The sequence below is a fragment of the Morchella sextelata genome (assembly GCF_020137385.1).
Source record: "Morchella sextelata strain SCLS chromosome Unknown scls_28, whole genome shotgun sequence".
NCBI classification, from domain to species: domain Eukaryota; kingdom Fungi; phylum Ascomycota; class Pezizomycetes; order Pezizales; family Morchellaceae; genus Morchella; species Morchella sextelata.
In genome coordinates this window covers 162410-174814 of record NW_025408643.1, presented here as the reverse complement: position 1 = coordinate 174814, position 12405 = coordinate 162410, and the positions used below count along the sequence as shown (strand labels likewise).

Genomic DNA, 12405 nt, shown 5'->3' with positions numbered 1-12405 from the left:
ACAACGCTCCCCTAGACCTCTATTAATCATCGATACGCAATTTTGGACAAGATAGTCTGCTATATTGCCCTCCCAAAACACTCAGTTGAATCCATCTCGACGTTAGTGAAGTATCGCGAATATTCGCGTTTGGACAATAATGCCATCAAAAGAGACACGATGGACTTCATAAGTATCCCCTCCAAGATCACAACGGTCCGAAAGTCACCGGCGTTTTTATTCTAATCAGCCCATCTGCAACACTTTGTGAGAACAGAAATATACATTCTTTAAGACGAGGACACCCGCCGCGCGTACTACGAGAGTCAGATTTTCCTCGCCTGCCTCATCATTTATGCCCCAAAAAATCAGCTCTTCATGATTGGTTTTTTTTTTTTTTTTTCATCGAGAAAAAACAACAGGAATCTCTAGGATACTGAGAAATCGCCATTTGTCTCATGAGACATTCGGAGACCTGTGTGGTAGGTATTAATATTTTTCTACAAACACCGTTCCCATAGCACTTATGCACGCATCACTCACTCTAGATAGTCACAGTACATGTGAGTAGTAGTCGCTGTGCATCGGCCTCGATCTAAGCTATTGAAGGTGCAAGTGAGCTAGTTAAGTTGGCCGGCTGCGTCGAATACGGGCGTGTGTAGGGGTTTTGGTCATAGTAAGAAACAGCCCGATGGACAGCTAACACTACATGCGTATGCCCCCGACCCCGTTCGAGTTCATCAGTTATTTCTCTTAGTCCAACCCCCATGGCCACAGCTAGTCAACTGACGGTGCAATTGCATGATCATGTTGCCAGGACGACCGCAGGTTATCAGTAGGCACAGAATAACGCCGAGGTTTTACCCATAACGGATTCGTAGGAAAGATGTGTCGTGTCATCAATCTACTACGTATTCATCAATAGCCAAAGGAACCCAAAAACAGGGGCATCATGTTAATCTGTAAAACATGTAGAGTATCTGTGCACACCGCTAGGAACCCACACATATTCTGAAAATTCCTTGCGGTAGTGAGTTAATTCCTATTTTCTAGTGCTTTTACTGATATATGAGTATGAGATTTCCGCAGAAGCTACATGTAGTATTTCCGAATATAGTTCCTCTCAATCCCTCCAATCCTCCAGAGTTGACAGGGTTAAATTTGGCGGGCGCCACGATATTTGCCACCACCACAACATATCTGTCAAAGCTTCTTTTTCAGCTGAACGTCGTACGGCTGTGCTGAAATATGCTTCCAAATCTTTTTTGACAGGGTCTAGGTGTGCCGAAAACATGGTGATCGAACGTTCAAAAAGGTTCATGATGAAATATGTTTGCGTCTTAAACACTGGCATTGATCAGACCGCAGTTTTTCCTTAATTGCTCGATACCTACGCTAGCTTGATATCAGGAAAAGAGCTATGTTCTCTCTTTGGCCTGTCTCAGCTTTTGCTTTCTCAAGATCCCTGGTTATAAGGCACATAGTTAACTTTCTAGGTCCAGCTTGCTACCTAACTGCCGCAGTACGTATAGAGGGTTTTACATACTCTGCCTCATTTCTTCTCTTCCTATCATCGGGCTCCTCGGCTTCACGCGTGAAACGATACCCTGTAAACAGGACCGTACCAGGATATGTTTGGTGATCCAAAGAAGATATCAAGGTGTGTGAAGGAAAAGGAAAATAAGCTTCCGAGCGTCCGAATATCCAATGGTGATCACCGGTAACCCTTGGGAGATTCAGCGGCCTAACCCCATGGTCCAACGGATCGGGGTACTAACAAATATGTGTTGCATCTATTTACTATTTAGCACAGTACAGCCGTGGATGAGATCGAATCTTCCCATCATAGAAGTTAAAGTTGGCGGCACTGGTACCAGGATTCAAAAGGCGGAGAGATCGAGACTCGTATGGGGGGCGAGCCTCGATACCTATGAAGAAAAGAATATCTGCATTTTAGATGCAGGGAAATACGTATAGGGTTTTTGAATCTTCACCCTTATGCAGGTCTGGACACCCCTCCGAATAACAACTGCCTACCACCCTCCTCAAAGGAAGAGAAGCCTAATAGCAACCGCTGCAGGCGCGTGTATGCACGGTAATCGCTATCGTTTATCGTTCCCGGTTTGAGCAAAGAGAAAGAGACGTTGAGACAGGCGTTAAAGATGTAATCATACTCACTCGGGAACGAGATCTAACTATGTAGGTTCACACGTCCTGACTACATGTAGCTCTACCCCGGACATATATACCTTCATTTATGATTCCGATGGCCGGGACGGTTTTTTATTCTTTTTTATTTTTCGACCATCGAGGCAGGTTAAGATTACGCACGTGCCCAAGCTAACTTACTTTACTTTTAGATCTACCTGTTTTATTTACCTACATGTAGATGTAATTGATTACTTATATTTAGTAGCTGCTCTGCCCCTTCAGTTTACTACATGTAGTAACCAACCGTTTAAATGCAGAGTACAAGCAGTAGAGCTAAGAGTACATGTATGCATGTACACAATAGGACGAACACCCCATCCCATCCCTCATCTAGAGCACGTACATGTATGTACATATATATACGTAGTTAAGCCTTCCTTCAACCAGGTTAACCTTACTCCTGGTCTCTATTTATTTTATTTCCTTGCGTTACCCCCTTACCCCATGGTCCAGGACCCAAGGGCAGGTATATTATTTGATATCGGATAGATATTCCGGGAGTCTGTGGTACAGGCTGGTGAACTCAATTTCTTTTTCCTCTGCACACATGGCCGGCCAGACGTTCGGGAGCCTTAGAGCCGGGGCGGGCCGGAGATACAGGGATCGAGGAGGGCTTGGTAAGAGATATATCTAGTTATCTGGATCGAATGTTCGATTTGATGTTCTGTGCGTACTCAAGTTACGTCCTATTGTTAGGTATATCCGGAGTTCTGGTGGAGGCTGTGTAAGTGAAAGCGTCGACAAGCTTCAAAGTAGGCATGACGTTGAAAAGCAAAGGGAAAGCTAGTACAAGTAGGCTGTGCCTGTCACGCAAGATATTGTCTTCGATAATGGAGACTTTGCTACGCGTGTAGTTAGCAGGAGAAACCAACAGGTCGCCGATTCTCCCCGCCATTCCGTGTGTATACATGTAGTTTTGGGGGGTGGGCCCCTCGCGATCTCAAGATTGACGGCTCCCCCGCCAGGCCATAAGTATCGATATCTGCTGTAGATAGCTTGCTATCCCGGACGGCCTGGCCATGGTATCAAACATAAAAATAAAAAATAAAAAAATAAAAAATAAAAGCTCTGATATACTTTCAACTCCCGCATGTACGGGTCTTAAAGTTAGGTACTATAGTTAGTTAGGCAACCCCTCTTACGTCCCGATAATATATTCCACTCTACATTCCCATCCATCGAGGGCGGTTTCGTCGGCGAAACCTTTGAATTTGCCCGCGGCTGGTAACCAAAAACGAGGATATGAAAAAAGCCGAGAGCCTGTTTCGGTATTATGTACTGTAAGTCTACCTCCAGGTACCTGGAGATGCTTATTTGCTTTTGAGTTTGATTGTTTTATGCGCCCCCGTTCGGTTAACTCATGTCCATACCCGTTTCGATCGTGTCAAAGACTCTTGATCTGTCAATCGGGTGGCTTTTATGCCCAATCCTCTTTCTTTCATTTTTTTCGTTTAGGTCGGAGATTGCCATTCTTCTCCACAACGTAGATGCGATCTCGCAGTTGGGTAACTGTTTAGCAGATTGACTTCATCGGGGGGCTACAGTACATGTACTGCCATGTACAATAGATGTATGTAGCTGTGTGCACTGTATACATTTCAACTCATCTTGAGTATATTTACCTACATACCCCCTAAGTAACTGATAGGTGGAAAGATGTTCCTATTCCTCCTTCAATTTCACGGTCCTCCCCAGCCATTCATGAGCTACTTCCCCACGTGATGGAACCAACTCCACGATGAGAGTCTAGCTAGCTGTGTGGATGAGAGAAGATCATCTGTTAATGCGCGATGGACAGGCTAGACACGGGCGCAATGCAATCACCACTCAGCATGAGGGTACGGGTTCGAGATGATATCTACTACTCTTTTCTTCCTCTTTTCTTTTTTGCAATCCGCCATATCGAATCGAAATATCTGGGGCATGTGCACTCTACACGGTACTAGATTATGTATCCACCTACATACGCACATACGCCATAAAGAAAGTAGCCGTGCACTTGTGTCTGTATTCCCCACCACACCGGCACCGGCGGGAGCACCCGTACCCCCCTAACCCACCCCCTCCCTCCTCAACATCAACCTTATCCTCCTACGTCTCTCCCCAAGCTTCCCCCTCGATTGCCTTTTCCTCCCGTCGCTCGCCACTTGCCTACCAGAGGTGACTGAAACCGATAGCCGTGCTGCGCTGAGATGATCAGCGCGTACGTCTGTTGTCTAAGCTAGCTTTTTCTTTCCTTTCTTTCTTTTTTTTTCCCTTTCGTTCTTTTTTTTCTTCCTTCTCTCTTCTTTCTCCACTGCCCTTCCGAACGCCGTGTGCACGTGGGAACACTTAGTTTAGTAGCGGGAGCTCGATCTTGGTCTTGACGTATGGGATGGATGGGTAGGGGGACTGAGCTGCTGCCGAACGGATCGAAGGGTCCAACAACTTATTTGGAAGGGAGGTGAGTGAGTGAGTGGGTACTCGTGCTTGACCTGCCTCCTCCTCCTCCTACTCTACTCTACTACATATCTCTATAAGTAGTCCGGGAAAGGGTCACTCAGGCTGCATGATCTTGAGATTGATTTGCAAGCTACTTAGAATACCATCGACCTTGCCCTATCAAAGTTTCTTTCCTGCTACTGTTTTGATTGCCTTTATTAGTTGAGTATTCAACGATTACGGGTCTACGTTACTACAATTTGCTACTATCACTACGATACTACCACTACTACCGCTTCCGCTGCCAGTGCTACTACCACAGCTATTGCTACTAGTACTACTATAAGCACTACTTGGTGAATACTATAGTAGATACATATATATTTATATATCCATCCCTCTTTCGTCCGAGTTGGCTGTTATTGCTTTCTTCCGACAAACCCGAAGCCCTCCCGGATCCCGTGGATACCTGGTACCTCCTGCCCTACCTAGTCCTACTGTACAGCGCCTACACCACCTGCAGCTCCCCCGAAAAAGCAAAAACACATAGCGGCTCTGCGGAACGCAGGGTGTGCGGAGATCCCCGAACTACAAACGGCATCGCGACATATTAACGGCCACCAGATACAATTCAGTCAAATTCATTGCACTCCTCACATCTCAATTGCGAAGTACAAGCTTCGCATATCAATTGACAGTAAATAAATCCCAAAATGGCCGATAACTACAACGCGCGCACAACTTCCTTCGCGTTCAACGACGGCCCTTCATCTTCGAATGGGAATGGGGGAGACCAGTATTTCCACTCCTCTTCCACCCCCGCAGACACCAATAGCAGCGGCTCCTCCGCGAACTCTTTCGCAAACGCTGGTAACAACTCTAGCTCTAGCTTCTCTACTGCTGGAAGCGGCGGCAGCGGGGGAGGAGGATCAGGAGGAAAAGAGGAGGCATTCCACTTCGACGTCATGAGCTGGTACCCGAAATACCAATCGTGCCAGCGGTACTTTCTTGAAGTTGCGCAGCACAGTTACCCCTGCCAGGCCCTCGCGGCGTTCATAAATATCAAGCTTCCCTTTCAGCGGACTCCCGTGATGCAGGGCGCCGTGCCAATCCAACCACACATGCCGTCGTCGTCGCGGCCGCCGCAGTACCGTAACACGGGCGGCTTTCCGATCCACCCGACGATTTCACAGTTTGGGTGGGTGTCGTTGCACCCGTATATGCGCCGGCTGGTCGCGACGGGCTTCGACGTCGCTGCGATCCTGCATGGGTGGTTTGGCGACGATTGGGAGGACGGTGTGGGGCCATTACATGAGCAAGAGAGGAGAAACTACATGTTCGCGGCAAAGAGCGGCGGGTGGAAGAGCGTGAAGAAGCAGTACGATGAGGTCATTGATGAGGCCGTGCCGTATCTGATCCCTCTGAGTAAGGTGCAGAATGCGGAGATTGAGGGCGCAGAGAGTCTCTGGAGTAGGTGGTTGGCGATGGAGGATTGGATGCTTGGTGCGAGAGCGCCGGCAGGAGATATGGGGGATGAGCATTAAGACGGCAGGGCGTTGTGTGATTGTGTAGTTGTGGGCTTTTTGGTGTTTGGTTTGGCTGCGTTTGCCCGAGCTTGCAGTTGCAACTGGGAGGCTGAGGATTTTGTTTCCTTTTTTTATTATTAGTTGTTCCTTTGTAGTACCATATTGGTTTGGCATTTTCTTTTTTTGTTCCTCTCGCTTTTGCAGTGCTGGGTCTTATGCGATATTATTGTTATCTTTTATTGTTTTAGTTTCATTGTCTTTTTTTCTTCCTTTCCTTCACTGAGGACTTGGAATTGTAATTAATTGCGGGTACCGATGACTTTTTATTCGATTTATTTGGGGTTTAGTTGGCAACTTTTTTCGTTTATAATTAAGTAATTATTATTGAGTTCTTTTTCCATTATTCCTTGTTTTTTTTTTTTTGGTTGGGAGTATGGAAAAATAACAGCATTTCAGATATATTTGATTTGTCCCTCAGTTGAGTGCCATGTGTGTATGTTTTATTACTAATTGAGAGTAATTAAGCCTACTAGTACTGGATCGGCTTAGTACTAGTCTAGTCACTTGGCTAAATGTAGCCTTGGTAGTGGTAGTAGTAGTGGTGGGCACGTGGAGGCTAAAGAAACGTACCACTGCACACCAATGATTGAAAGGATGGTTCATCAAATAAAAGTCTATATAATTCTCTCCTTTTTAGATATCTAGCCTTCCTCTTGCGGTCATACATATATGCTGCTGTTATAATAAATGGACTGTATGACTGATTATGAGCTTATAATATTGGTCACTTGACCAGCGAACGGTGGATCATCGGCTCTCACTCGGCACAACTGCTGATCGCTGGTGAAGATAGGTATTTTTTTTTTTTTTGTTTAATTCATACTCGCATGCAGACCGTAGTCTATGGCGGCGCACCTATCCTCTCCAAGCAACCAGTGCAGGGCTTCACGTTAGCCTCAGGTGTGGAATACCCCAACCGACATCTAAGGCCAGCACCTTCGCTTAGTCACACCCCTCCACATGTCCGCATGCCCCATTTGGGCGCCGGGTGCTCTCCACAGAGCAGAAACCCACCCACATGCCAAGCCAGGAAAGGAAACCACGATTAATATCCCCTGGGTCACCGCCCCCGCAGGATTCGAACCTACCCTCGGAAAATTTCCTCATCGGGAGAACTGGTAAAGATAGGTATAAGATAATTATAGATTTAACTAATAGATTATATCACCTAACTAGTATCTCGTAAGTTAGAAATTGCTCTTCGGCCTTTTCATTTAATTATTTGCCACTTATAATCGATTTCTTTTTTCTTTTTTCGCATGATGATACTGGCAGGATGGAGGATGTGATATTGAAAATAGGTGAATGATCGGAATGCACCAATAGCTAGTGCCAACGTGTGTTAAAACTTTGACCATAGGCTGTCCCTTTTTTTGTGGGGAGCGTACAGTTTCCGGTAGAATTATTGCGAAAGTCAGAGCTAAAAGAGTGGGTTTTGTTGGTCTGTGCTCGTAGCAAAAATCTTTTAAGGGCCAATAGGACTATCGGGTCACGGGGAACCCACTTTCGCAATAATTCTACCGGAAACTGTAAAGCCACAGGGGCGGTTGGTGGAGGTTGACTCAGATTAAAAACATCAGGAAAAAGCCACAATCTCGACCGGCCTCACGAAAAAGGGTTAGTATTTTGGATGACAGCGTAAAGGATAGGTAATCGAATCTCTCTAGCCTTGCCTGTCAATAGATGTTGCACTCCCCCTTATGTAGGCTAAGGTCGTGGCTGACGCTAGTAACAAATCTTTATCAATTATTCTGTCTGAATCAATCTCTAGCCAATCTTTCATTCGGATTTGCTGTTCCCGCATGAGAGCGTGCAACAGTGGTTAAGGATACATGTTTACCCCGCAGATTTTATTTGATTTTAGTGACATCATTACAGCAGAATGTTCTACTTTCACGCCACAACCCTAACCCTATACATACAGGTGACCATACTAATCATTGCTGCTGCCAACTGCATATCCCTAACTAAATCTCAATTTGGGAAGACCATACGATCTATCTACATCTCAGCCCCCGTGTCTAAGATCGATCTCTCTTGGGGGAGGAGGACATAAGACAAAACCTTTTCCACTCCTGGGAGAGGTAAGTAGGTAAAACCCACACAACGCTCATGCAGCTACCACCAATTGAGGGCTGAGCTGGCTGATAAAGATGTATTCCCGGGAGGACGGACTTCCTTCTTTTTTTTACGGGGGGGCGGATCTCTCGTCTTGGATTACAGCGATGAGCACAAGACCAGCACTTAGAACAGTCTCTCCATGGTCTGGATTCACTGTCTCGTGGAAGTCGAGAGCTTTGCCAAAAAGAAAAGATGAGTTGGCTGATTAGGTCGATGAATATTTTGACCTTGGTCCCCGCATGATATTTTAACTAGCACGGCAGTGAAAGATGGAAATCTGAAAGTTGCGTCTTGCAATTGGAGTGTCTTGTCTCACTAACCCCCTGGTTCTCCCCTTGTCTGGCCTTAAGTTTTGAGACAAAGTTGTCTTGTGCCCATCATTACATGTTACTCCCCGGTAATAATCCTTCTTGGTTCTCGGTACTATGTGATTATTCACATACGATGTTTTACAATGAGCCGGTGATAATGATAAGGCCTTAATAGTTAAGACCGGTATTCCTTGGGCTGCTTCGAGGCATATACCCCGGCGCAAGATATGATGCACTTCTACGGGGTTATGAAGTAGGCCTGTGGAGCCAAAGCTTTCATTTCAACCTTGACTCGTGATCTTGTAATCGCCGGATCCGGAGCTTGTGCCAGTCACGGTGTACGGATGACCCTGAGAACTAGAAGAGCAAGTTTGAAGAACAATGAGTGTAAACAATCATAGGATTAGATCTAAGCGGGGAGGGGGGTGGGGATAATTTGCTTATGCACACTCCCCTCTCTAAGATATATATACAACGAGTTGATTGTGGCTAGCTCTATTGACGAACAGGAGGTACTCCCGTGACCAACTGGCCTTCCATAAACAACAAACCTCGGGGGTTATATTCTCTATTTTCTTCAGTGCACCAGTCTATTCACTGTAGAACACCCTTTCAATCATGAAATATCACTCGGTTCCTTCAGATCACTCTTGTTGGATATAGTTATTGAAGTTTCAAGGTAAATGAAATTTGTTGCTTGATTAACTACAATATAATAAACTGCTCAATATCAGGCGGCACTTCTACGGCCACGTATATCCTCCTAGACTCAGAAGCCGCACCCCAGCAACGTTGTTTGATGTGTGGCTTTTAAAGCGATGGCGAAATCGTATTCAAACACGACATATCTGCGTGTTGTCCTGTTCAATCCGTGGCTATATATCCAGCTAATATCCTCCCATGTCTATTAATCATTCAACTCACTTCTCGATCTTGTTCTAACCAAACTACGAGGGGGGGAATTTCCACCGGACCGGGAAACCCAAAGGAAAAGTTCGCTCTCAATTGAAGCCCAAAGCTCGGTTCAGACTGACTCATGTCTCCTCATAACCTGTTTTATGAAGCTAGCAACCTGTCTCACCAAATAATTCACTTAACCGTGACATCTTTCTATTTTAAACTCAGGAACCCGAGACTCGCACAATCAAAGTAAACTCGAACTCTAGCTCCAGATTCGTTATACTCAGATTTATTCAATGAAGAATTTTCCCAACAGACCTTACGTATACCATCTGTAAGTTTCCTAACATCGATCCTACTTTGCTGAAATTTTAATAAGCTCTACATATCTACAAGTTCTAGAATTTGGTTTCTTAGTTATCCTTTCCTCCATGAGTTCTTTCTCGGATTTAACTTCTGGATACCACATGAAGAGTTCGTCTCATTTACATGCAGAGTATCCAGGACTCCATAAACCAGTCAAGCCATAACTCAGAATCGATGTCAGATAGTGAGTGATATCTGGTGCATCCAGGATACATATGCGGGCTCGAAAGAAATACATGTATGTATACCCATTGCGCATACAAACACTCAATATCACAGCTAATCCATATCCGCCTGACAAAAGTATTTAAATCTTATATTTCATTCTGGGTTTACAAGCAGATATCCCTACTCAGCGAGCTCCACGCTCCACCAATATTGGTAGTAGATTGGGCATAGTAATAGCATGAGACAGTCTACCTCGAGACTTGGGGCAAGACAAGATGATGCTGGGAGGTGAGCGATGCAAGACACTTTAAGACCCAGGAGTCTTGAGACACTTTTGGCTCTCACCACATAAATATATTTTCAACATCATTTCCAAATTGAGGTTAATATTTCGGGTGTACGCGTCTGCTCCAACCATACTCCCAACACAAAACCATCAAGAATCATATTCTCTTTACAGATTCTCGAGACTATGAGGACTTTTCGCTTGTCTCAGGTTTTCCGGGCTCGATCTGGGGGGTGCAAGACGAGTGGACGGTCTTATCACGCTCCGTCTCGTCTCATATCCATCACTAGTCGGGCGGAATTGAGTGATACTCGGTGCTAGTACAAGCCTAAGATAGGATGCAGCGCGCTGATAACCTCCACGGGCCAATATTACTAAAGGGTTCCCGGGCTCTTATCCGGGAGGGAAGGTATTGAAATATGTTTATATGCAGCCAACTTACCGGAGGTTAGTGTATAGAAAAGACCCTTGCAGTATCCTGTTCCAGTTAAATGCTCTATAACCTTTAGGTGAGGCTTATAATTTATATTATCGACGCTAATGTATTATGCAATACCATTCATTAGAATGCCCCCACATCTATACTCACATCGTTCTGCACCGAGTGATAACTGATGTCAGGCTTCATTACGTCTTTCAAATTCGAAAATACACGCCCGTCGCGCGATATCAACGTCAATACCAGAAGACGGATATCCGGCCCATGGTGCCGCCTTTCTGAACCCGCAGCGACGATCTTAAAGACCCTGAGCTACTTATTTTACGATAGGCGACCGCGAGTGATACGCGGTGTCGCTGAAAATTAGTCACCCGGCGTGCCATATCAAAAAAAAACTCGGTGCTTTTTCAGCCATCCACATGTACTATTACTGTACAGAGCTTTCACCCCGATTTTGTGCGCACTCTACCATAACAGGGCCGATCGGGCGACCACCACCAACAAAGCAAATCCCTCAACATAGGCACACTGCAACAGGACCGACCGACCGGCCCACGGTCCCCACATGCACCAAAATCTCTGCCCACCTGTCACTGGCTGTCATCCCTTTGCTTTTTCTGCCCATATTACCTTTACTGTCGATCTATCCGCCCTGCAGATGGTGATCTCTTCACTACCACGGTGCGGCTACTTCCGCTGCGCTCTTTTCTTTTCTTTTCAGATCGGGAAAGTGCTCGTACTGGGAGAGGGGGGAAAAAAGAAATTCTGGCGCGGGATGAAACCTGGGTGCGTAGCCATCAGATGGACTTTTCTAGAGTAGGGCAGTGGACGGAGTGATGTTGTGGGGGAGAGTGAGTAAGATGGCGGGTGAGAGTGAGTAAGATGCGAGAGGTGAGGTGTGGTGCAGTGGGTTAGGGGTGGCGCGGCCGAGTGATGGGCTATGCAGACGGGTTGAAACGATCACATAGATATGAGATGAAACGTAGCAGAGAAGATTGCATGTAGCTATTCTCGGTTTCTTTTGCGAGATGGCTACTTGGGGGAGAGGGCTCTCTAGGGAAATTACTACTCGGGGGGTGGAGCTAGCCACGTTCGCAAGTTCTTTGTCGCAGCTCCAGCGCCGAAAACGCACAGTCTAGGTAGAGTACGAGAAAATTGCTACCCAGGGAATATAGACGATGAAACAGAATAAGCTAGCTGGGCAACTGCTTTCTTGCGGATCTACCTCTACCGTCAACATCACCGACCACGTTGCACGGTGCAGGGGACGAATAGTTTGAACATGAGACATATCGAGGTACGGCATCCTCATGGTAAGAGCAATGATCGCGCCAGAAAAAACACCATGTTACGCTATCCGCATCCAGTGCGAGACTTATGTAGAGTACTCTATCATTGATTCTGGTGTTCCCGCTATATGGTACTTGGTAAATCATAGCTATATCTCAACTAATAGAATCGTACCCAGCTTCTTGGGTTCGCTACGCTGTAAATGAGACTACCCAATTAGCCAACTCTAAGCTTCGAAAGAACATTGCCACTTCCCTTCATGAAGCCCCGGTCCGATCAGGTTGCCACCGCACGTACGTCTATACGCATTTATAAGTCAATATCAGG

At 45.9% G+C, this 12405-nt stretch overlaps 2 protein-coding genes across 2 annotated transcripts; both read left to right on the top strand.

Annotated features, from left to right (window-relative positions):
• Positions 1 to 5324: 5324 nt before the first annotated feature.
• Positions 5325 to 6155, top strand: H6S33_008745 (uncharacterized protein; the record flags this gene model as incomplete). Its single annotated transcript, XM_044840201.1, has 1 exon — positions 5325 to 6155. The coding sequence occupies one exon, from the start codon at positions 5325 to 5327 to the stop codon at positions 6153 to 6155; it is 831 nt and encodes a 276-aa protein (XP_044687601.1).
• Positions 6156 to 7157: 1002 nt separating this feature from the next.
• Positions 7158 to 7319, top strand: H6S33_008744 (uncharacterized protein; the record flags this gene model as incomplete). The annotated part of the gene is made up of 1 exon (XM_044840200.1): positions 7158 to 7319. One exon carries the CDS (start codon positions 7158 to 7160, stop codon positions 7317 to 7319), a length of 162 nt encoding a protein of 53 aa, XP_044687600.1.
• Positions 7320 to 12405: the final 5086 nt, after the last annotated feature.